The sequence below is a fragment of the Abramis brama genome (assembly GCF_963993115.1).
Source record: "Abramis brama genome assembly, chromosome: 1".
In the NCBI taxonomy this organism is placed as follows: Eukaryota; Metazoa; Chordata; class Actinopteri; order Cypriniformes; family Leuciscidae; genus Abramis; species Abramis brama.
This window is the reverse complement of record NC_139963.1, coordinates 9,824,308-9,851,598: the sequence shown is the minus strand read 5'-3', so window position 1 is coordinate 9,851,598 and position 27,291 is coordinate 9,824,308. Positions and strand designations below refer to the sequence as shown.

General features: G+C 39.1%; 1 protein-coding gene across 1 annotated transcript; it reads left to right on the top strand.

The window, feature by feature from the left end:
* Positions 1 to 896: 896 nt before the first annotated feature.
* On the top strand, positions 897 to 26,854 carry LOC311097279 (5-hydroxytryptamine receptor 3A-like; the record flags this gene model as incomplete). The annotated part of the gene is made up of 8 exons (XM_084136862.1): positions 897 to 902; positions 2,579 to 2,623; positions 2,778 to 2,887; positions 4,806 to 4,978; positions 5,093 to 5,253; positions 10,639 to 10,849; positions 26,407 to 26,538; positions 26,682 to 26,854. The coding sequence occupies 8 exons, from the start codon at positions 897 to 899 to the stop codon at positions 26,852 to 26,854; spliced, it is 1,011 nt and encodes a 336-aa protein (XP_083992988.1).
* Between the last annotated feature and the right edge of the window lie 437 nt (positions 26,855 to 27,291).

Genomic DNA, 27,291 nt, shown 5'->3' with positions numbered 1-27,291 from the left:
CCCCCATGTATGAATCACACACACACTGCAACTAGCTTACGTTTAGCTAAATCCTTATACTCATCCGCAAGTATGGCAAAATATTGCCCATGCAGTTCCGTCTTTATTTTACAGAGTAGGATCGATGTTGCAGCTTCAAGCAGCTCATCCTGGATGTGGTGGCTCATGAATGTGGCATTTCGAGGCAGCTCGTTCAGTCTATTTTCAATTTCTGGCGCATATTTTGACATGAACTTGAAGAGCTCTAAGAAATTACCTTTATTAAGTGCATCCTCGGTTTCTCTGTGGCCTCTGAGTGGTATTTCCAGCTTGGCACATAACATGGCAATGTCCAACACAACTTTAATATGCTCCCTGTTTCGCTCCACAAATGACGGAGTGTCACCGTGCAGCTGGTTCAAAACTGTCCCGCGGCTTTGCGGTGCATGACTGACCATGAAAGATTTTTGCTTAGTTAACGCCATAGCATGGGGCTTGCTTGCTTCATGTTTGTCGCAGGCTTCTCTGAGACGTTTCCAGTTCTTGTAGCCATCTTTAATAAAAGCAAACTCTGTGTGCGTCTCCGGAAAATGTTTACACGCCTTGCAAAACACTGCGTCCCGTTCTCTGCTGTATTCAATCCATTTGAATTTCTCATACCAGTTGCTGTTGAATGAGCGTGGTTTTCCACTTATGACAGTAGCCGGAAATGTTGACAGCTTTGGCTGAGTGGCAGGTTCCTCCAATGCCGATAGATCCGATGGCGTAGCGGTTGTCTCTTTGGATGCTGGTGGCGGTCTGTGGCGGTGGAGTGCAGTGTCAGCCTTCATGCTAACATTAACGCTAGCATGACTTGATGAAAATAAGCCGCTAACGTAAAGTGTCTCACGACCATCCTCCTCCTCCTCAGGTATGACATGATGGTCCAGAATTATATCGTCATCTAGACGTGTTTTTTTTAAAAAGTGGGTCAACGTAGCTGTTTTTTAGCCATCGTTTTTTAGCTCTGTTAGGTTCCCGCTACTACCTAAAAACGGTTACGGAAAACTTTCGGTCCGAAACGCGCCCGCGGTGTTGCGTGATAGCGTCACTGGACTGACACGTGATATGCCGACATAATATTTTTATTTTGTAGCTATTTTTCGTAGCTACTTTACATAAATGTCATCAGGAAACTATTAAAATGAAATTATTTATTAATTTGTTATTATTAAAATAAAAAAATGTAATTGTTTTTATTAATCTGATTGAGTGGGCCACCGGTCAACCGGGCACGTACCCACCCAGGCCCACCCAGGCCCACCCATAAATCCACGTCTGCTTCCAAGTATAGGAGAAACCACACACACTCGTGCATCAAGCGGAGAACGAGAACAAACACTCTTTCATTGACACCCACGAGACTTTAAATGGAGCCGACCCCATCACCTCATCTGCCCACTTAAAGGCATAGCATACTCATTCTGGTTACAAGAGTTCAGAGCCCAACTAATGGAAACACTAATCACTGTTATGGTGACTTCAAATGAAACATTTGAGTTAAACCTCTGTTAATTCTCAATAAAACTTTTGTAGACATCTGACAGAAATAAAGTCAGTCTGGTTAGTAATAAGTGAAGCTGGTAATGCTGTTTGTGGAGTTGTTTAATCCTCCTCTGCTGAGATCTTCACAGATTTAATGTCTTCTTTTCTCTTCAGTGGATTTCATCTAAGGCTGTGTCTGAAATTACTCCATATTTAATATACACAGATTTTGTGGCTCAGATAAGGTCCAGTTCTGGTTTATTTCTTTGCTCTTGGCTGACATGTGGCCAGAGGTGTAAAGTCCAGGTTCAGAAAGTAAAAGTCCTCTTCAGTATTTAGTTCCAATCACCTGGATTTGCTAATTCAGCAGGAGACAGAACTAATTAGTGAAATCAGCTGACTGAGTTAATGGGTGGAATAAACATATGGCAGGACTTTTTTTTTTTTTTTTTTTTTCCTATGGCAGGACTTTTACTCTTTGGCCCCTGGATTACCCACCTCTGAAGGTGTGTTTACTGTGTTTCAACAAGAAGTATTAATTATTTGAATAATTCAGTTTAAATATAGGCAACCTATCTCATGCTAATTCAGATTAGCACAGTTGGTTTTAAATTAATCTGGTTTATTTTAGTTCAGGATTCCATACACCAGGTGTTAGTAATCTATACTTAATATGTGTTACAGAAAGCCATTTTTTAAGACACGATTAACTATTCTAGATTAAGGCCTACTCCTGTCTTAATTTAAACCCTGTCTGGGAAACCGCCCCTGAGAGGTGTTCATTTAACACTGAGGATTTTGCTGTGTTCTTTCTTTCTTTCTTTCTTTCTTTCTTTCTTTCTTTCTTTCTTTCTTTCTTTCTTTCTTTCTTTCTTTCTTTCTTTCTTTCTTTCTTTCTTTCTTTCACAACACACATTAATCAACATTTAATGTGCCAGTGTTAGCCAGCTGGCTAATTTTTAACTGCAGTCCTTTAGCAAGATGTTTTTGAAACCCTCAAAATAATAAAATGTATATTAATCTCAATAAAATATTAGAGACATGAGTTTCATCACTCACTTCTTTTTATCTACAGAATGAAAAAGCCCAGAGCATCTCGACACAGATCAAATTGATAGTTGTGAGTGTTTTAAAACTCTTATTTCACTCTTATTTTATAAAGTTTAATTATTATTTTTTTTTTTTAAATTGTCATGTATGATCAGAGATTTTACTTGATTTTCAAACATCTCACTCTTATAATCACTGTGAACTCCATAATTATAACTTTTCAGGCCTGGGATGACCCAAAATTTTCATGGGACCTCTTCAATTATTGTGTAATTAAAACAATTGTATTCCCCAAAAATATGTTTTGGACTCCGGACATTGGAATAGTAGAAAGGTATAAAAATAATTCTTTCAGAACTTTTAATTTAGAATTTCATTTATTTTTTTCTCACATGGTCCCCATTGACTTCCCTTTCAACACATTGATCTCACAGTGATCTCTCCATATGATCACAATGTTCACAGTGAGCTAAAAGTGTAACCTCACAGTGCACTCACTGTGTGCTCATATTATGACCACAATGTGAATCACCTTAGCTAGAAATGTTATTGGACGTGAACTCCAAAATCACTCAAACGTCAAATTTTGGTTGAAAATGAAAATTGGGTTGATGTCTAAACATTTGTTTGATGTCAGACTCCAACGTTATTAAACAACTCAACAAAAAGCATTACCAGCTTCACTTATTACAAACCAGATTTACTTCTGTCACATGTGTACAAAAATCCTTATTGAGATTAATAGAGGTTTAGATGTTGATGATTTATTGAAATGTATAGTTTGGTTTGATGTCACCATTATGGTGATCCGTGTTTGCTTTAGTTGGGCAGTTTGACTTGATGTGTAAATGTTAGGTTTTCTCTGGCTGTTGAAACTGTTTGTTTGGCAAGAACAGTAAGAGTAAATGTGATCAGATGATGTCAGCTACTTGATGATGACAAGGCCAACGATATAATCATCATGTAATGCGCTGATCAGCTTCTAGATGGTCATGTGTGTTTTTAATTTCATATGATTGATTATAATAATGTTACTGCAGCATTACATCTAACCTGGCTTAAATAAGAAAATCTGTATGATTGAAATACACATATACATACATACATATATATATATATAAACAGTTTAAACTACTGCTTTACTCAGACACACTCAAACCTCAAGAATCAGTGCGTGAATCTCAATAGCGGTGACACGCTTCATGCAGAAATGCATTCTGGGTGCATCATACAAAACTTATCAGTGGCTCCCAGAATGCATTGCGGCATGAAGCATGTCACTGTTATTGAGATTCACGCACTGATTCTTGAGGTTTGAGTTTGTTTCAAAGAAGTGTTCTAAAATGTAATGTACACAGATTTATTTTTTATATTAAATATTTTAGATTTTTTTTAATTAAAATGCTGCAGAATATCATGTGTTTGAAATCCTGGACTGTTATGATTGATTATAACAAATATTTTTGTTAATTTGTTATTAATTACTTAATAATTGATGGCAGAATGAAATTAGGCTACTGCATTATGACAATATTTTCATTATCAACAAGCAGCTAACATAATTGATCACATTTTCCCCTGCTATAAAAAACATTAACAGCAGTCAGAGAAAAACTGACATCAATTAGTCAAGGCCAAAGAGTCCAACTAAAGCAAACACTGATCACTACAATAGTGACCAAACCAAACTATTACTTTCAAACTAACTTCGACATCTAAACCTCTTTTAAGAGGTTCAGTCCTGCTGGGAAACTTCCCGCTAAACCTTTATAAGAATGTTAGGGGATAATGTTCTATCAATGTTATCACTAAACATGTTTAAAATGTTTTTGGAGAGTGTTATCCTACCTTTTAGGAGAACATTCTGGTAACAAAAATAAGAAAGAAAACATTACAAGAACATAACATAATGCTCTCAAAACATTCATAGAACAATAACATTTCCAGCTGAGATGAGCTCATATTGTGGCCATAGTTTGAGCACACAGTCAGACTCAGAGCGCTGTGAGGTTACACTTTAAGATCACTGTGAACTCACATTGTTGACGTTGTGACCACACATGGTGACATCACTGTGTGACTGGGTTCTCTAGTATTTCCAGATGAACATCACAACGTCCTTTTTGGCTCTTTTAAATCACATAGCCAACCCTCTGTATAGTATGCAGGTTTAGTTTTATTTTGAATACCTCTAATCATTTTAATAATATTCAATAAGTATTAACTTAATGTTTTAATTTTTATCCATTTAGCATCAAGACAGAGTTTGGAACAAAGGAGTCTCCATATGTGCAGTTGTTGTTTTGGGGCCTTTTACTCACATATGATGTTTTATCTCTGACCACGACCTGCAAGATGGATCTCTACAGGTTTCCCTTCGACACCCAAAGATGCAATATAACGTTTCAGTCTTCAGCATATCCATGTACATCTGAAACACATGAATCAGTGTTGACAAACAAACGAATAAATGAAACATAAATTATTTTAAATTGTTTGACTTATAATAAATAATATATTTTAACGTTTGTTTCCAAAGACAAGGATCTTGTAATACTTAAACTCTCAAGTGCAACAGCAACTTCATTAGCCACCAGGGAATCCTTTGAGGCCCAGGGAGAGTGGGAACTCCTCAGCATAAATGTCTTTAAAGATCAAGCCCCCATTTATTGGAATAACCTGGATCAGCTGATAAATCAGGTACAGAGCACAATAATATTTTTAAGTACTTTTCTAATACTTTTTATAACTGCAGACTGGAGATCTCCAAAATGGGGCGTGAACTCCAAAATGGTGTGGGGTCTCCACACTCAAAGACTGCATTCCCAGCTAACAGACTTTTGTTATAACAATGTTCTCCAAATATTCAGTGTTGGTTCTGGGAACGTAAAAATGTCCAGTTTTCTTGACGTTCGACCAGGGATGGGCAAACTCGGTCCTGGAGGGCCACTGTCCTTCAAAGTTTAGCTACTCCAACCCTGATAAACTCTTCTGTCTGTAGCTGTCTAGTAATCCTGAAGATATTGATGAGCTGGTTCAGGTGTCTTTGATTAGGGTCCCAGATAGATAGAAACCATCGAAACAATGTTAATGTGTCCATGTTAACTGCATTGAATCAAAATCTCTTTTGCTCCCGCAATTAATGTTGAAAAAATGTTGAAATTTCATCCATAAATCAATGATAATGTTATTGAGTCAATGTTACAATGTGATGTTGGTTAAACACCATGCTTGCTCTCAGAAAATGAAACACAACAATTACAACTGACTTAAAGGGATAGTTCACTTTGAAATTAAATTTTGGTATGTTTTAGCTTACCTCAAGGACATCCAAGATGTAGGTGTCTTTGTTTCCGCAGTAGTTTCAATTTTGATATTTTTAGGTCAAACCGTTCTTGTCTGTCAGTCATATAATGCAGGTCTATGGTCACTATCTCAAAGAGCATGCACAGAGAAGTCCAAATTAAACAATTCCCCATCGTAAGTACACATTGATGGCCTAAGACACGAAACGACCCACATAGCAACATTGTGTCGGTCCAAATCCAGCCCACATCTGGCACATGTGGAAAGATGATCTGGCCCACATGCAGTGTGGAATTACAGCACTTGGGTGGGCCACTCCTGTTTGCTAGATCTGGGCCACAACAGAGCAACTTAAATGTTAGATTCCAAAGAGATCAGTGAAATAGGTTTTTTAATGATGATTATAAAACCATCAACAGATAACCATCATCACCTGACCTCATTTCACTTTAGCTTTCTTTGCTGCTGCAAATGTGTTTGACAAACACACTATCACAGCAGCCAAAGATGACAAAATATATAATAAGCGTTAAGAGCCCAACTAATGGAAACACGAATCACTGTTATGGTGACTTCAAATGTATCGCATTAGAGTTAAACCTCTGTTAATTCTCAATAAAAACTTGTGTAGACGTCTGACAGAAATAAAGTCAGTGTGGTTAGTAATAAGTGAAGCTGGTAATGCTGTTTGTGGAGTTGTTTAATCCTCCTCTGCTGAGATCTTCACAGATTTAATGTCTTCTTTTCTCTTCAGTTGATTTCATCTAAGGCTGTGGCTGAAGTCAGTTGTAGTTCTTGTGTTTCTGCTCGTCTCTTTTTCTGTCCTCTTCTTTCCTTCAGTGATTCTGCTTGTTAACAGGCTTATTAAGGCTAAGATGACTTCATATTTAATATATACAGATTTTGTGGCTCAGATAAGGTCCAGTTCTGGTTTATTTCTTTGCTCTTGGCTGACATGTGGCATTGCTATGGCCTGCTTGTGGCCCAGATCTGGCAAACAGGAGCAGCCCACCCAAGTGCCGTAATTCCACGCTGCATGTGGGCCAGATCATCTTTCCACGTGTGCCAGATGTGGGCCGGATCTGGGCCGACACAATGTTGCTATGTGGGGAGCGGTTTGTGTGAGAAAACGAACAGTATTTATATCGTTTTTACCTCTTGTACACAACCACGTCCAAGTGATCTGAGGGCGCGCGCACTTCCTGGTGTGTGACGTGTTCTGGCTTAGTCTGCGAGGACGTAGGATGTTGCAATGCATGCTGGGAGTTTTGTACAATGATGGTACCCAGCATGCATTGCAGCAAGGTACTTTTGATTGTCACCATTGTTGAGATTCATACGTTGATTATTGATGTCTGTGTTTGTCATCGAACAGTAATGTTTCATGCTCATGTTTGTTAAAGTCTTCTAACTGATTGTTATAATATTGCTAGATCTCATGCTGCAGTAACACAGGGTTTGTGATGTGAAGATATTAATGGAACAACATAATTGTTAGATTCCAAAGAGATCAGTGAAATAGTTTTTTTAATAAAGATTATAAAACCATCAACAGGTAACCATCATCACCTGATCTCGTTTTACTTTAGCTTTCTTTGCTGCTGCAAATGTGTTTGACACACACACGGTCACAGCGGTCAAATAAGACAAAAGATATAATAAGAGTTAAGAGCCCAACTAATGGACACACTGATCACTGTTATGGTGACTTAAAATGAAACACTTTAGAGTTAAACCTCTGTTAATTCTCAATAAGAACTTCTGTAGACGTCTGACAGAAATAAAGTCAGTCTGGTTAGTAATACGTGAAGCTGGTAATGCTGTTTGTGGAGTTGTTTAATCCTCCTCTGCTGAGATCTTCACAGATTTAATGTCTTATTTTCTCTTCAGTTGGTTTCATCTAAGACTGTGGCTGAAGTCAGTTGTAGTTCTTGTGTTTCTGCTCGTCTCTTTTTCTGTTCTCTTCTTTATTTCAGTGATTCTGCTTGTTAACAGGCTTATTAAGGCTGAGATGACTTAATATTTAATATATACAGATTTTGTGGCTCAGATAAGGTCCAGTTCTGGTTTATTTATTTGCTCTTGGCTGAGATGTGGCATTGCTATGGCCTGCTTGTGGCCCAGATTTGGCAAACAGGAGCGGCCCACCCAAGTGCCATAATCCCACGCTGAATGTGGGCCAGATCATCTTTCCACGTGTGCCAGATGTGGGCCGGATCTGGGCCGACACAATGTTGCTATGTGGGCAGCGGTAATTCAGAAAAAAAAAAAATCTCTGAATGCTCCACATGAAACTTTGGTCTTCCGACCTTTTACCATCGTGTCGATTTATTTTGATGAATATGTACGAGGGAGAGAGAGCAAGACAGCGCTTAATTTGGAGAGGGTGAAGTCTTGTTTTGCCTGAATCCGAAGAGAGAGAATGCGCACGCGCGACCGGGTCTCTCTCTCTCTCTCTCTCTCTCTCTCTCTCTCTCTCTCTCTCTCTGCTCATTCTTTCAGTTAAACGTGTGATACAAGCAATGTAGCTCAACTACGCCACCCAATTGGAGAGCTGGGACTCTATTAAATAAAATAGCCTTATCTTTTACTTGCAAGTTCCTTTAGTTTGGTGGGAGCAACACAACAGATTTACCAAGACAACAGTTTCCGTATAAAAAGATATTTATTATAATCTCTAATTACAACAGTAAAAAGGGGTGCACCATGCACACACGCACTCTCTCACTCAAGCTTAAAAGCAGGACATCGGACAAACACATTCAAAAATCCACTGGAAGTCCGCAATCCTTTTTAATGCTACCTGGTGGGGCTGACCGAACTGTTCATTGAGGGCCATCATGGTGTCTCTGTAAGGTGTAGGGGAGTGCAAGAAGGAGTCTGCTATTAGACAAGCATCGTCCAATTTTAGATGGTCAACCAGGACCTGATATTTGAACATTTCAGTACTGTCAGGTGACAAGAGGTTGTCTATGGCCATTTTTAATCAGGTGAACTTACTTGGATCTTTGTTGCGGAAAAATGGAATGGTGGGGCATTATCCTTTGTAATGTTTCTCAGTCAGATCCATAGATGTCATGAGAGGTGCCATATTATAGGATGCCATTCTGTGATGTTCAGTATTAGGACGTATGGATGATTCCCATGGGTGGTCATAAACATACTGAGGACTTATCGTTTGGGCAGGGTACTGACCATACCTCAGCTGCTCATCATACTGACTTGGATGTCGGAAATCCATCTTCTCCACTGAAGTGAGTCCGGGGTTGAAAGTTAGTGTGGCCCTTGTACTGCTGTAAAGCCTTTGCTTGTCATGTTGATTCATAATTACTGTCTCTTCATATGCGATGGGTGGAGGAGGCTCTGTCTAAAAGCTGAATCAACTCTTCTTTGGCTGTCTCGATTCGTTCATGTCTCGAGGCTTCTAGGGGGGTGTTTGGCTCGATGTCATGGTGCAAAGGACCCTAGGTTGATTTTACTCCGAACCATCCCTTTAATCCTCCTCTACTGAGATCTTCAGAGATTTAATGTCTTTTCTCTTCAGTTGATTTCAGCTAAGGCTGTGTCTGAAGTCAGTTGTAGTTCCCTTTCAGTTCGGTCACATTCAACATACCGTACTGATTGGAATCACACTTAGGGAGCCTGTCATCTTTGAGTATTGAAAAAACGAGCCAATGCACAACAAACAAACACAAAGAATGCTGTTAAAACAGCAGTTGAGAGCTCAGAAGGCACGCGATCACTGCTGCACTCGCGCTGTAGGCACACCAGCACTGGGAGAGACTTCTGGAAGAAGCACCAACACACTCGCTCGTTGAATGAACCCCAACACTCTTCAGACACATCGACATGAAGACCTATCGGCTCCGAAGCGAAAGACAAATGCTGCGTGCATCCTCTTCCGTGTTTATACCCATGCTGCGGGGCGGAGCGCGAGATGCAAAGCTTGCACGTCAATGTGCATTGGCTCGTTTTTTCAATACTCGAACAGGCTTCCTAAGCGTGATCCCAATCAGTATGGTATGCCCGACTATGTCAGATTCATTTTGCGCAGATTCATTTTGCGCAGCTTCTCCAGAGCGGCTGCACAAGCTCTGATGTTCCACGATTGGCTTAGACTACGTTTACACGTGGCCGGTTATTTTCATAAACGGACATTTCACCTTCTCCGTTTTCAGAAGAGTGTTCGTTTACACAAACCCATGTATATGCCGTCAAGAGCATGCCAAACCTGTAGGTGGCAGTGTAATGAGAAGCTGAAGCCCATATTAGCCAATCAGAATCCCGAAAATATAGGTCGCACCTTTGACGCAGTGCAAGTTCTGTCGCATACTATGACTGCCTAAAACATTGTTTTTCTCGGCTTACATGCAAACGTGCAAACAGAGTTTTCCCAAATCTCCACTCTGGCCGGAGTTTTTAGAAAGAATCGTTTTCAGAGGTGAATTCTCCGTTTGCGTGTGAACGAGGGGCATTTTTTAAATTTAGTTTTTTAAAATTAGTTTTTCTCTGTAACTGTATGTTTATAATTTTATTTATTTATTTATTTATTTATATATGTGGCTGAAAAAGCTAAAGTTAGTAAAAATTAGATGATGTTACTTATTGGTGATAATGTTATCTGCACATTGCACATTTGCACAGAAAGTACATTATGCACATTATGATTGCAGTAAAAAAAAAAAAAAATGTTCTTTTTTTATTTGATTAGTGCAATTTGATACATTTTCAACAAGAAAATTAAAATGAAATTAATAATACTCTTTCTCTTCATGGCAGATCACCATCAAAAGGAGACCTCTTCTATATTTCTTCAACATTATCCTACCAGTATTTTTCTTCATAGTGCTGGATGTGGCCTCCTTCTTCATTGACACAAGTGGATCAGACAAGCTGAGCTTTAAAGTGACTTTACTTCTGTCTGTTTCTGTGTTGCTGCTGATTCTTAATGACACACTGCCCTCTACGGCTGATAAAATCCCTCTGATTGGTGAGTCTAACATAGACATGATTGTCATTTTGCTAATAATGCAATCCTATAGTTGAACTCAAGTCAAGATAACACATATTATGAAATATACATTAAAAAACGTACTCGGTTACTAAACTAACCTCGGTTCTCTCTAGAAGAGGGAACGAGTACTGCGTAAGTATCTTATGCTAGGGGAAAATCTCTTTTCCGCGAGATATTGAAGCCAAAAATTATCCTTAATAATTTTGTAAATTATCCTTGTGAACCCAATGTAAAACGCCGTGCTGAGATCCAACACCAAAGTCCCAATGGCAGGTGCCCGGGGCTCATATAGTGCACTATCACCAGGGAACTCAGAGAGTCCAGGAAAAAAGGGGCTAGAACAGCATTTTTTCCCAGATTTAGTAGCGTTCTATAAGGCGCAAATTACATTAATAGTATTCCATACAGACAGGGCGAAAAACTCGGCCTGAACTGATGAATATTGTGGGTCTTACACACTGCCCAGTTTCAGTATTCTGAGCCGATAGCATCAGAACAGACAATACTGATTTATTAGACCGACAGCAGCTTAGCCTGTAAGGCGAGAACCTTTAGGTTATAAAACCTTATAAATGTAGACAGGGAGGCCCTGCCTGCCACCATACATATATCTTGCAAGGCAATCCCACTGGACAAGGCCCACGACGAGGCCATGCCTCTTGTGGAGTGCGCTCTGACACCTAACGGGCACTGCAGGCCCTAGAAGTGTAAGCCAGCGCTAAAGCATCAACTATCCACCTGGATAGACTCTTGTTTCGATGCAGCTAGTCCCTTAAAACGTCCGCTGAACGAAACAAAGAGCTGTCCGGGCAAAGGAAGCTTGCGTCCTTCTCCTCATTATAGGCCGGCAGAGCCGACAGGGAAATCACCTGTGCCCTAAACGGTGTGTGGAGGGATTTTGGAACGTACCTGTTGGTTTGAGTATGACTCTCGAGTCATTTGGCCCAAATTATGAGGTGCCCCTAGGGACATTATTCAGAATTACCATGCATATACTTGTACTTTTCCTCTCACATACACATATGAAACCAAATTCATTCACATACTATAATGAAATGCTCACACACATACAAGTGAAATGCTTTTACAAACACAACTGAAACACTCTCATACATACAACTGAAAATATTACGCTCACACACACAACTGAAACGCTCACACACACACAACTGAAATGCTCTCATACATACAACTGAAAATATTACACTCACACACACAACTCAAATGCTCACACACACACACAACTGAAATGCTCTCATACATACAACTGAAAATATTACGCTCACACACACAACTGAAACGCTCACACACACACAACTGAAATGCTCTCATACATACAACTGAAAATATTACACTCACACACACACACAACTGAAATGCTCACACACATACAACTGAAATGCTCTCATACATACAACTGAAAATATTACGCTCACACACACAACTGAAACGCTCACACACACACGACTGAAATGCTCTCATACATACAACTGAAAATATTACACTCACACACACAACTGAAATGCTCACACACACACAACTGAAATGCTCTCATACATACAACTGAAAATATTACACTCACACACACACAACTGAAATGCTCACACACATACAACTGAAATGCTCTCATACATACAACTGAAAATATTACACTCACACACACAACTGAAATGCTCACACACATACAACTGAAATGCTCTCATACATACAACTGAAAATATTACACTCACACACACACACAACTGAAATGCTCACACACATACAAGTGAAACGCTCACGCATTTCAGTTGTGTGTATGCAAGCATTTCAGTTGTGTGTGTGAGAGCATTTCAGTTGTGTGTGTGAGAGCATTTCAGTAGTGTGTGTGAGAGCATTTCAGTTGTGTGTGTGAGAGCATTTCAGTAGTGTTTGTGAGAGCATTTCAGTTGAAACGGAAGGTGGTTAAAGTCTCCAGTCCAGTTGGTGGCAGTAGTGCACCTCAAGACGAAGAACTAGAAGCTGTTGAAAGAAAGCATAGTAAACTAGCGCAAGTTGGCAATAAATTCACAAATTCGAACTTCCCGGGTCAATAACTATTGAGCTATAAGTTGTTACTACACAAATAACACCTCTTTTTAATCGTAGTAATGTGACGTGAAGAGTAAGGTGGCAGAGAGGCAGATCCGAAGGGACCGTCTGCAAAGTGCAAAACCCGAAAAGCGTTACTACGAAAACAGTCAGTAACTTCACTGTCACACATTGTGTCATCAAATTCAGTTCACACATCACTGATGCCCTGATGGTTATACTACAACACTTATTTTGGGAAAAATGTATTTTAAATTGTATATACAATGTAAATGTATAATTTTTATGAAAAATATTCAATAACTTCACTGTAATTCACTGTATTGTTGCCAAATTCAGTTCAAACATCACTGCTGTCCTGATGGTTATACAACACTTATTTTAGAAAAAAATGTTTTTAATTGTATACAGTGAAGGTATTATTATTATTATTATTATTATATTTTTCATAAAAATCATCAAAATTATACATTAACAATTGTATATACAATTTAAAATATATATTTTCCCCAAAATAAGGGTTGTAGTATAACCATCAGTGATGTGTAAACTGAATTTGGCAACAATACAGTGAATTACAGTAAAGATATTGAGTATTTTTCATGAAAATCATTAAAAAATCATAAATTTATAATTGTATATACAACTTAAAATATATTTTTCCCAAAATAACTGTTGTAGTATAACCATAAGGACAGCAGTAATGTGTGAACTGAATTTGGCAACAATACAGTGAATTACAGTGAAGTTATTGAATATGTTTCATAAAAAATACAATTTAAAACACATTTTTCCCAAAATAAGTGTTGTATAACCATCAGGACAGCAGTAATGTGCGAACTGAATTTGGCAACAATACAGTGAATTACAGTGCAGTTATTGAATATTTTTCATAAATAATAATCACAAAAATATATTTATTCAAAATAAGTTTTAAGAAAAATAACTGGTCCCTTCGGATCTGCCTCTCTGCCGCCTGCGCATAGTGTTCAATGTGTTTTGTCCACTACGAGGGAAAGCTCGTTTTGAGGAAAATTAGGTTGTAGCTGCTTGTCTACATTACTACGATTAAAAAGAGGTGTTATTTGTGTATTAATAACGTTTAGCTCACAAGTTATTGACCCGGGAAGTTCGAATCTGTGAATTTATTGCCAACTTGCGCTAGTTTACTATGCTTTCTTTCAACAGCTTCTAGTTCTTCGTCTTGAGGTGCACTACTGCCACCAACTGGACTGGAGACTTTAACCACCTTCCGTTTCAACTGAAATGCTCTCACACACACAACTGAAATGCTCTCACACACACAACTGAAATGCTCTCACACACACAACTGAAATGCTCTCACACACACAACTGAAATGCTCTCACACACACAACTGAAATGCTTGCATACAACATTCTGAAATGCTTTTCAGTTGTGTGAGTGAGAGCGTTTCAGTTGTGTTTGTAAAAGCATTTCACTTGTATGTGTGTGAGCATTTCAGTTGTGTGAGTGAGAGCGTTTCAGTTGTATGTGTGTGAGCATTTCAGTTGTGTGTGTGAGCGTAATATTTTCAGTTGTATGTATGAGAGCGTTTCAGTTGTGTTTGTAAAAGCATTTCACTTGTATGTGTGTGAGCATTTCAGTTGTGTTTGTGTGAGTGTTTCAGTTCTGTGTGTGTGAGCGTAATATTTTCAGTTATATGTATGAGAGCATTTCAGTTGTGTGTGTGTGAGCGTTTCAGTTGTGTGTGTGAGCGTAATATTTTCAGTTATATGTATAAGAGCATTTCAGTTGTATGTGTGTGAGCGTTTCAGTTGTGTGTGTGTGAGTATAATATTTTCAGTTGTATGTATGAGAGCATTTCAGTTGTGTGTGTGTGTGAGCGTTTCAGTTGTGTGTGTGAGCGTAATATTTTCAGTTGTATGTTTGAGAGTGTTTCAGTTGTGTTTGTAAAAGCATTTCACTTGTATGTGTGTGAGCATTTCATTATAGTATGTGAATGAATTTGGTTTCATATGTGTATGTGAGAGGAAAAGTACATGTATATGCATGGTAATTCTGAATAATGTCCCTAGGGGCACCTCATACCAAATTCCATACACGTCGCTCTCACTGAGAGCGCTTGTAAGTCCCCTATGCGTTTCACCGAAGCGAGAGCCAGAAGAAACGCTGTCTTGAAAGACAAGTGTTTAATATCTATCGTTTGGATTGGCTCGAATGGGGCACCTTTCATGGCTTCCAAAACCGTAGAAAGGTCCCACACGGGGACTGAAGGAGGTCTAGGAGGATTCAGCCTCTTAGCTCCCTTAAGGAAGCGGATGACTAAATCGTTCCTTCCAAGTGACTGGCCGAGCGCCGGTTTAGTAAATGCTGCTATGGCCGCCACGTAAACCTTGAGCGTGGATGGGGTCCTGCCCTTATCCAGCAGCTCTTGTAGGAAGGAGAGAACCTCTGTCACCCCACAGACTGGGGGTGATATGCCACGAGCTGTGCACCAGCTAGAGAACACCGACCATTTTGAGGAATAGAGCTGTCTAGTAGACGGGGCCCTAGCCTGCGTGATCGTGTTTAACACTCCCTCCGGGAGGCTAGCGGGTACCCGTTGATAGCCCACACATGTAGGGACCACAGCTCTGGGCGAGGATGCCAAATCGAGCCCTTGGCTTGAGAGAGGAGGTCCCTCCTCACTGGTATTGGCCATGGGGCAGTGCTTGTCAGCTCCATCAGAACTGGGAACCAGGCCGGGTTCTTCCAGAGCGGAGCCACGAGTAGCACTGAGCATCCATTTTCCCTGATTCGCTCTAATACCTGAGGCAAGAGCTTGACGGGGGGAAAAGCATAGAGCGGGCAGCGGGGCAAGACATGGGCCAGTGCGTCCCTGCTCTTGGAAAAAAAACTCCGGACGTTTTTTGAGACGCAAACAGGTCTACCTTTGCTCTGCCGAACTTCTTCCACAGCAGTTGGACTGTCTGTGGGTGTAGAGACCATTCTCCTGTCGGAACATTGTTACTGGACAGTCTGTCTGGTCCCATATTCAGAAGGCCTGGCACGTGCACTGCTCTCAACGAGTGCAGATTGTGCTGAGCCCATACCAGGAGACGTTCCGTCAGCCTGTAAAGGTTTCGGGACCTGATACCTCCCTGGCGATTTATATAGGCCACCACTGACATGTTGTCCGAGCGGACCAGGACGTGGTGTCCTGAATCAGACATCTCCGAGAGCGTCAACCACAAATGTCTCTCAGCTACGGTGAGAGAGGCCATGCTCCGTCCTATGGCCTGTGCAGCGGACTTAGTAGCACGGAGAGCGAGGTCCGTGGCGCTCCTTAAGTCCGGCACGCAAATCGCTTCTGGTCCATCCTCATCCAGTTTTCGGAGGAGATCGGCCTGGAAGATTTGCAAGGTGGCCATCGTGTGCAACGCCGATGCAGCCTGTCCAGCGGCGGTGTAAGCGCGGCTGAGCACGACGTCAACCATGCTCAGCATGCTCTTAACTTAGCGCGCCGTCCAGCAGAGGGCAGGCAAAGATGAGCCGCTATGGCTTCTTCCACCGGTGGAAGAGAATGGTATCCTCTGTCTTTGGCACCGTCAATAAAGCATGTTGCAGTGGCTGCCACAATTGACGTCTGTGTGTGCCTAAAAGAAAGATTTTTTTTTTTTAAAACAACTTTTAAGAAATCCTTTATATCTAAAATTCTGATATTTATGCAGAATCACAGTTATGGTGTAACCAACAACATAAATCAAAAACATAAAGTTCAAATGATGATTGTCATAATATAACCAACACCATCAGATCACTTTTTTCCTTTGTTCATCTGGCAGTTATAACTCAGATACAGCAACCAAACAAAATTTAAAGTTAATAATATAAGGGTCAAAGAGTCCAACTAAAGCAAACAATGATTGCCATAACGGTGGCTTACAATTTGTGATTTTCTTCTTCAGTGATTCTGCTTGTTAACATCAGGTGTCTTCAATAATGCTCAATCATCACTAAATTAATCACTTAATTATCTCATTAACTTCAACACTCTTGAGTGTGGACTCATATACACTCCCAGGAGTGTTAAATTAACACTGGAGTTTTTGCTGTGTACAAAGAGCCGTAGTTAACTGACAAGCTGAGCCATATCGCATTAATTATCGCTGGCGATAGGCCTACGTCCGCGATATTAATGCGATATGGCTCAGCTTGTCAGTGAACTATGGCTCTGTGTAGTAAATGCCGCTCCATCTGAAAGCAGGTGATGGCGATTTTCTTCTAATCAATTAACCGGCTTTACTGACGAGATGCGCATAACAATATCACGATTTAAATCGCCCAGCCCTAGTTCCAACATTGTGTTTATTATAAAGCACATTTGTTACTGCAAGAGAAAACATGACCTGCTCGCAATATGTTTTGATGATGATAACATTATCATCATGTAGTGATCTGAGGTCATTCAGAGTCTAAATCTTTGACTATATGCTTGATGTCTCATTTAGTATTAGTGATTGTAGTTCTGAGATTTTACAGTTTGAGATTCAACAGCAATATGAACAATTTTGAAAAAAGTTTGTACTAAAAAGTTATTGTGTTTAAACACACAGACATTAAGAATCAGCATATGAATATCAACGATGGTGACAATAATCAAACTAGTGACAAACAGATCAACTCTGAACATCACAAAACAAGCTACTAAAGTCAGAACAAAACAATAGCAAAATAAAAGCAAACAGAAAAAAACAATGGAAATTACAGGACAATTCAGCTGCATAATTTATTCATGCTGCAATGCATGATGTGAGCCATTGATGCGTTCTGATTGGTGGCTCCCATCATGCACTGCAACATGAAGCATTTGTGTGATTGTCACCATTGTTGAGATTCATATGTAGATTCTTGATGTCTGTGTGTGATTTTAAAACCTTCAGATCAATAAAACATTGTTGGAAGTAGCTACTATAGTGAAAACTTAAAGCAGGGATAGGCAACTCTGGTCCTGGAGGGCCACTGTCCTGCAGAGTTTAGCTTCAGCCCTGATAAAAACTCACCTGCCTGTATCTATCTAGTAATCCTGAAAACACTGATTGCCTTGTTCAGGTGTGTTTAATTAGGGTTGGAGCTAAACTCTGCAGGACAGTGGCCCTCCAGGACCGGAGTTGCCTAGCCCTGAAAAGCATTTAGATAATCAGTTTATAATGCTGGGTGAGATCTGTGAATCAGGTCACTAGTAAATTCATCATCGAAACATAACCAGGGCTGCATTTCCCAAAAGCATCTTAAGCCTAACTTGTAACAAATGGTCTGTACAATCAAATTACACAGCAAAATCCCCAGTGTTAAATTAACACTCCTCAGTGTTTATTAGGGCTGTGCGATATATATCGTGAGATTGTTATGCGCATCTCGTCAGTAAAGCCGGTTCCTTGATTAGTAGTAAATCACCATCACCTGCTTTCAGATGAAGCGGCATTTAGGGCTGAGGAGATAATTAAGTGATTAATTTAGTGATGATTGAGCATTATTGAAGACACCTGATGTTAACAAGCAGAATCACTGAAGAAGAAAATCACAGATTGTAAGTTACCGTTAAGGTGATGGGTGTTTGCTTTAGTTGGGCTCTAGACCAATATATGTTTACTTTAATATTTACTGTTGTTTGTCTGCTGTTATTGATTTATAACAGTTAAATGAACAAAGTAAAATGTTATCTTATAGTGTTGGTTATGTTTTGACATAATCATGCTGTGATCTCAAAAAGGAAACTTATTGAGATAGTTTGGTGATTCTTCAGCCTATGATTATCAGTACTTTACTTATAATTCTAAAAATTTTATAAATGTTCTGAGTAAAAGACGTTCAGATAAATTCATTTAAAACACAGACATCAATAATCAGCCTGTGAATCTCAACAATGGTGACAATAATAAAGCATGTTGCAGTGGCTGCCACCAATCACAACTCATTAATGGCTCCCATCATGCATTGCGGTATGAATAAATTATGATCTGAATTGTCTATGTAATTTACTTTTTCTAATTGAATATTCTGCTCGTCACCATTGTTGAGATGCATAGACTGAATCTTGACATCTGTGTGTGCCTAAAAGAATGATTTTTTTTTTTTAAAACAACTTTTAAGAAATCCTTTATATTATATCAAAAATTCTGGGCATTTATGCAGATTCACAGTTATGCTGTAACCAACAACATAAATCAAAGTCAGAAAGAAGGATTTTAATGAGTTCAGTGATCAAGTTCAAATGATGATTGTCATAATATAACCAACACCATCAGATCACTTTTTTCTTTGTTCAACTGGTGATTATAATTCAGAAACAACAGACAAACAAAATCTAAAGTTAATAATATAATGGTCAAGAGTCCAACTAAAGCAACCATTGATCGCCATAACGGTGGCTTACAATTTGAGATTTTCTCCTTCAGTGATTCTGCTTGTTAACATCAGGTGTCTTCAATAACGTTCAATCATCACTAAATTAATCACTTAATTATATCATTAACTTAAACACTCTTGAGTGTGGACTCATACACTCCCAGGAGTGTTAATTTAACACTGGAGTTTTTGCTGTGTACAAAGAGCCGTAGTTAACTGACAAGCTGAGCCATATCGCATTAATTATCGCTGGCGATACGTCCGCGATATTAATGCGATATGGCTCAGCTTGTCAGTTAACTACGGCTCTTTGTAGTAAATGCCGCTCCATCTGAAAGCAGGTGATGGCGATTTACTACTAATCAAGGAACCGGCTTTACTGACGAGATGCGCATAACAATCTCACGATATATATCGCACAGCCCTAGTGTTTAGATAGCTGTGTCCCAAAGTGAAGGCTGCGTCCTTCGAAGGCCGTATTTGAAGGCCGGATGGCTGTATTTTAAGGCCGATTGCGTCACCGCGGCCAGACGAAACGTCACAGCGGCGCGACGAAGGACGTCCCAATTCAAAGGCTGCATCCTTGGAAGGTCGCATTTGAAGGCCGATTGCGTCACCGCGGCTCGATGAAGGCTGTCCCAATTCAATTCTGCATCCTCCGAAGGCCGTGTTCGAAGGACGGTTGCGTCATCGCGCCGCGACGAAGGCTACCCTGATTCAAAAGCGACGCCAAATGCGCCCTTCGTTTCCCCGTGAAAAGAAGGATACATAAATGGACACTTAGCGGCCTATCCTACCCCATAAGTCATTGCGCGCCGTTGACGACAGGCCGGCGGCCGAGAGATCGGTGGTGGACAGCAAATTCACATTTAAATGTAAGTAGCCTATTATGTTTTCATTTACTCAAATAGCTAGCGAAACCACAGTTAAAGTTTATTATAAACTTCATCTTAACTCCTTCGTCATCATTGCATGGCTTCATTTGTCAGGTAGTTTTAGGCAAAACTTGTGGTAATAAAGTTATTAGTTAAACTACCTATTTGTAATATTTGCACTTGTCTATCTCACTTGTGTATTATAAGAAATATCACTCACCCTAAAGCCTAAAACAACCAACCCCCAAATTTGGTTTTTAATGTTGGTCTAAATTGGTCTTGATGTGTCATATTTTGCAGTGTTAACAATGCACTTAAGATTGGACCCCTGTGTTAAGTACCCTTTTCTGCTTTTTTAGAACACTTCAGGGAAAAATGGGTCTGGGGTATGTAACTCCCATACAGGCACAAATATAATATATATATATATATATATATATATATATATATATATATATATATATATATATATTATTTTGTGCCTGTATGGGAGTTACATTCCCCAGACCCATTTTTATATGGGTATATAATTTTATATATATATAAGAAAATTAATACACACATCTTTGCTGAAATGTATTGTGCTGTTGTATTGTGCTGTTGTTGTTAACAAGCCATGGTTAATTTGCTCTGCCTTAGATTGCACGTGTCCTGGGACAGGAGAGGGTGTGAGTGGGAAACTCACTGCTGAAACTTGGCCCTGGTTTGTCCTCATGGATGAGGTTTTGGGACAGAGGCATTGCACCAACCCCGCTGTCCTCATTGCCTCAATCCCCGAGGACAGACCAGGGCCGAGTTCAGCAGTGGGTGCCCAAGAAGAGGAGGAGGCAGGACCAGCACCAGCACCAGCACCCGCAACAGCATCAGCACCAGCACCACGAAGAAGGCGAGACAGAGAGGAGGAGTTTTTGGACTTGATTAGAGAAGACATGGGACTGCAGAGGTGAGGAGAGCACTGGAGAGTAGGGAGAGGATGGACAGGCTGTTTTCTCTTCTTGAAAGAATTATTGAGAAATATATATATATATATTCTTGTTTAACTTTTTTTCACCTATATTTTTTAAAAGGAAAAATATAAAAAAAATCTGTACATTTATTTATTTTTATGCAACTTTAAATGTGTAAATAAAAGAGAATTCATTGCTCTGGACATTGTTTATTTTTGTAATGATAGTCATAATTTCTACATGAAACAAATTCTTCTATACCTTTTTTCCCCCCAACTATTTACAACATACGTTAAACATATCAAATTCAACATAAACATTTAAATTTACAGTACATAAAATAAGAAAAATGATGTAGACTTTTATTCAGCTGAGTGGGAGACCCTGGTGTGCTGCTGGACCGGGATGGGCTCCACAATAGAGACCCTGGTAAGGCCTCCTGCTGGTGGGACATCATCTGGGATGGTCTCCAGAGTGTTTGACTGCATATTTCCACTATCCACTAAGTTGTCTACCAACAGGTTTGCAGGGCTGACTCATGGAATAAATATTGAGATACTTTATTACACTAAAGTACTTTTAATAACCACTAATACCACATTGGTGAAAAACTACTAGTCATATATTTTAAACCTTAGTTAAGCAATTTTTTTATTATTATTTTTTTTCATTATCTTGCATACTCTAATGCACTTAAGGTATCAAGAGTAAAAGTAAAGGAATTCTGCATTTCTACTGCATGTTGCATTTTACTTCAGAATATTTTCAAGGTTGATACATTTAAACTATATACTTTTGTGTAGTTTAATGTAAAACAATGTATCATGTTGTAAAATAACAGTTTTGTAGTGTTGCTGTCCCGTGTGGGAAAATTACTTCGAGTATTAACGAAGTATGTAGTTCCTTACATACCACCACTGGTTATTTTGAAAATTAAAGTAACAAAATGTAGGCCTATTGTCACAATATTAACAAATTGTTGCTAACTACAGCTCCGTCCCATTTGCGCATCTGAAGCGCTCGGACCGGTCTAGCCTACAGAGGATTGTTCTTGTCGCTTAGCAACAGTGACTGACAGCTGCCGATGACGAGCGGGAGTAACATTCGCACTGGACTTTTTATATTCAACTGGATTTTATATTCAAATGGGGTTAAAAACCTGTGTAAATATATTTACCATGGTCCATTTATGTGCATAATAAAAAGAATACACTAGCCTACAAAATCGCATCAAGGTAAGATATAGGCTAAATGAACATTTGAATCTTCGGCTAAGCCGAAAGTATGACCTGAAACATCCTTAATACCATGTCCTCCAGTAAAATATAAAACATAAAAATGACAATAGCCAGTTCTGGCTCCATAGCATATCAAATGAATTGTCAGGATGGCAGCATACTCTCGCACCGTTGCTTGGCGCCTGGAGCGGTAATCGGGAACACCTGGCTGCGCAATTAGGAAATCCTACGGAGGCTACATGGTGCGTCCTTCGGAGGACGCATAGGCTGCATCCTTGAAGTCTTCAGTCCTTCGAAGGATGCAGCCTTCACATTGGGACACAGCTTATGTGTCCACACTACAGGGTGTTAAAATTAACACTGAAGCAGTGTTGAAGTTAATGAGATAATTAAGTTAACACTGAAGCAGTGTTGAAGTTAATGCAATAATTAAGTGATTAATTAAGTGATGATTGGCCATTAGTGGTGACACCTGATGTTAATAAGCAGAATCATTGACGGAAAGAGAAAAAACAATAACAGAAAAAAGAGAAACACAAGAACTACTGACTTCGAGTCATTACACATTGTTGCACTTATTATTACCAGTTTGACTTTATTTCTGTCATACATCGACAAAAGTTCTTGAGAGTCAACAGAAGTTTAGACGGTAATATTTTATGGGATTTTTCTTTTCAAGTTACCATTTTGGTGGTCAGTGTTTGCTTTAGTTGGGCTCTTGACACTTTTCATTTTTTAATATTAGTTTTTCTCTGGTTGCTTCAACTCTGTGTTTATAAAGCACATTTGTTACTGCAAGAGAAAACTTGACCTGCTCACAATATGTTTTGATGATAAAAACATTATCACGTAGTGACCTGATTCACTGATGTGAGTTTATAATCAGTTTATAATGCTGGGTGACATCATTGAATCAGGTGACTAGTAATTTCATCATTGAAACATAACCAGAGCTGCATTTCCAAAAGCATCTTAAGCCTAACTTGATTGCAGACCAACTGCAACAAATGGTCTATACAATCAAATTATGCTTGCAATTTTTTCAGGAAACACAGCCCAAATCATAGTTTCTCTTGCCACAACACATATGCTCTATAAGCACAGAGTTGGAGCACCACCATAATGGTGACATGAAACGAAACATTCCATAAAACATTACCATCTAAACTTCTGTTAAATCTAAATAAGACCGTGTGTAGATGTATGACATAAATAAAGTCAAACTGGTAAAATAATAAGTGCAATCATGGTTCAAAGTCAGTAGTTCTTGTGTTTCTCTTTTTTCTGTTCTTGTTTCTCTTTCCTTCAGTGAGTCTGCTTGTTATCATCAGGTGTCACCACTAATGGCCAATCATCACTTAATTAATCACTTAATTATCTCATTAACTTCAACACTGCTTCACTGTTAACTTAATTACCTCATTAAAGGAGAACTTGGTAACTTTTTTAACTTAATAAAACTGTCTAGAAATCATTTGGATGGTTAAACAACCTGTTCTGGTGATATTGGTGACTTTCCCCGCTCCCCCCAACGTTCTCAGGCGGAAAACCAACCTTGCAACTTGGGGACTACCGTCCCGGCAAGATAGAAATTGGAAGTCTCGTGAGAAGCGAGAACGAGAACGAGCGCGAAACACGAATTGCTTTACGGCAATTCGACATAAACACACACGCATGTATGATGTATTACCAGATTACCCACCTCGGTAGACATAGCTCCACACGATACAGTTGGCTTGCTCCGATCAAAACAAACGCACATGAGCAGCGGAAGAGAGGGGGAGGAGGCCGCCGCAAGTGAGTTTTTTACGAGTTTTTTACGAGTTTTTATATTTCCATGTTGTGAAATATACGCCCCCCCACAGCTGTAGGGGGAGCTCGTGGGGAAAACATGCGACAACAAAAGGAAAAATCAGCGAAGAAGTGACTAGAGTTCGCTAGAGTTGCCGAGTTCTCCTTTAACTTCAACACTGCTTCAGTGTTAATTTTTAACACCCTGTAGTGTGGACACATATAAACACTGAGGAGTGTTAATTTAACACTGGGGATTTTGCTGTGTACCTTCACTCTAGGGGTCAAACAACTAAAAATCAAGTCAGGAATCTTGGTGTGACACTAGAGTCAGACCTTAGTTTCAGTAGTCATGTCAAAGCAATAACTAAATCAGCATACTATCATCTGAAAAATATTGCAAGAATTAGATGCTTTGTTTCCAGACAAGACATAGAGAAACTTGTGCATGCTTTCATCACCAGCAGGGTGGATTATTGTAATGGACTCCTCACTGGCCTTCCCAAAAAGACCATAAGACAGTTGCAGCTCATACAGTACGCTGCCGCCAGGATTCTGAGCAGAACCAGAAAATATGAACACATCACACCAGTCCTCAGGACTTTACACTGGCTCCCAGTTAGATTTAGGATTGATTTTAAAATATTATTACTGGTATATAAATCATTCAATGGCCTAGGACCTCAATACATTGCAGATATGCTCACTGAATATAAACCCAACAGATCACTCAAATCATTATGATCATATCAGCTAGAATTACCAAGGGTTCACTCTAAACATGGCTAATCTGCTTTTAGCTATTATGCCAGCCGCAGCTGGAACCAGCTTCCAGAAGAGATCAGACGTGCTCCTACTGTAGTCACTTTCAAATCCAGACTCAAAACACTTCTGTTTAGCTGTGCATTTACTGAATGAGCACTGTGCAGCTGTTCGTCCAACGGTTTGTACTGCTGTATTTTATTTTTCTAAACTGTTTTAATTATTTTTTATTTCTTTTTATTATTTTAATTTCTTCTATGTCAAGCACTTTGAATTGCCATTGTGTTTTAAATGTGCTATATACTATAAATAAACTTGCCTTGCCTTGCCTTGCCTTGCCTTGCCTTGCCTTGCCTCGCCTCGAACCTGGACTTTACACCCTATGTACATAAAGCAGGGAGATAATGAGGTGAAAAGGTGTGTCGGAACTATTTAACAGCCATGGAAACTAACAATAAAAATTATTCTGTGGTGAAGTCAATTCTACAGAAAAAACAAATATAATTTCTACATGAAAAAGTTTCTTCAGGCAAGAATAATAATAATAAAAAAAGTAAATCTTATATTAGTACTCCATTCAAAATTGTAGAAATTAAAGGTTGTATCAGCGATTTCAGGCCCAAACATAAATTATCACATTCATCTAATCTTTCCTAACGATCCGCTAGGCAGCCTAGGCTCTGAGATCTGCACACAACCCCCTGTCGGTGATTGGCTGGAACACTATTTATTTTGGTTTTGAGTGGTGGTGAAACCAACTGTTTTGTGTGCAGATCTCAGAGCCTAGGCTGCCTAGCGGATCGTTAGGAAAGATTAGATGAATGAGATCATTTATGTTTGGGCCTGAAATCGCTGATACAACCTTTAAAGCGTAAATATCAACGATATAAAATTAAGTAAAACCTACTAAACTTTTATAATACTGATGTTCCCATCATGCACTGGGGGATGAATAATTAATAAGGTTGGTTTTTCACTGTTATCCAGCTGTATTTGCACCGTTTTATCATTGGTTTTGTTGTTAGGTTTGGTAACTTGCCATTTTGTGACATGTGGATTCATTTTCTACTCAAAATGAAACATTCATACCATCGTTTTGTATTGTGTACCTAGTATTGAGTTATCTGTGTTCAAGTGATATATTACAACTATATTGAATCAGAATGGAATCTATATAATAGATTTTGTATTGTTTATACTTAAGTGTTACTAAATAAAAATTATACACTTTTAAAGTAAGGTTTAATTCAGTGTTGTATTGTTTGATAAGTTAATTTTGATAAATTTTCTAAACTTAGTAATGTGAAGTTTAATATATTAAATTAAATTAAGTAATATTCACTCAATTCTATTAAATGTTAAGTATTAATTAAATGTCAAATGAATGTTGCTCACTAGTAAGTCAATTTTCACTAGGGGTGTGATTTCAGAGGCATCTTAGCTGTTGCATTCATGATATTGATATATTTTAATGTTTTTACAGGGGTTTACTGCACTGGGATTTTCAGTCTCATTGGTTTGAGCATTCTGGAGACTATCCTTGTGAATTTTCTGATGGCTAAAGGAGCTGAGAGCAGATCAGTGGAAACCACAGCTGCTCTTACTGGCTGCGATGGTAAGAGACGACACAGCATATTCAGTTGGATTTCATCTGACAAAGTGTCAGCAATTTCTAATCGAAGAATTGTATATGAGATGATACTGACCACAATAATTATAACATTGATCTACAGCTATGCTTTGTATTTCCTCTCATAGACAGTGTGAGAGATCTGCAGAGCCCTCCAGACTCAGTTAGAGATCAGAACGAGATGCAGAGATGCCTCTACTGGATCAGAGTGGCAAGAATCATAGATGTGACCTTCTTGGTTCTTTACATACTCACCATTATTGTGTTTCTGTCTGTGCTTGTGAAGGTTTGGGTTCAGTGATGTCTTAAATACAGTACATGAGATAACACTATATTGATTTTTATTCATAGTTTATACAGAGTTTAAAGTTCCCCTATTATAGTTCCTAATTTTGTTTTGGAGGTCTCCTACAACAGGTTTACAAGCATCAAAAGTCAAGTTTAATTTTCTCATAATATACATTTTCGGAAACAAAACACTCATTACCATAACTGAACTTCAGCTCCATCCGGATCGCTCGTAAAGCTCAGCAATTTAACACACTGTGAAGACGACGATGCCGTTGATTTTACCATATCAATTGGAAGAACCAGTTATTCAACCCGAACCTCAATTGCACGGATGACTTGAGCAGAGCGTTTCTCAGAGATACGCTACTCATTATGAGATGTTGCAGCTGTAATTCCTCACCATCAGCATTAACAAGTGTATGTCCATCAACAAACCATTAACAGGCT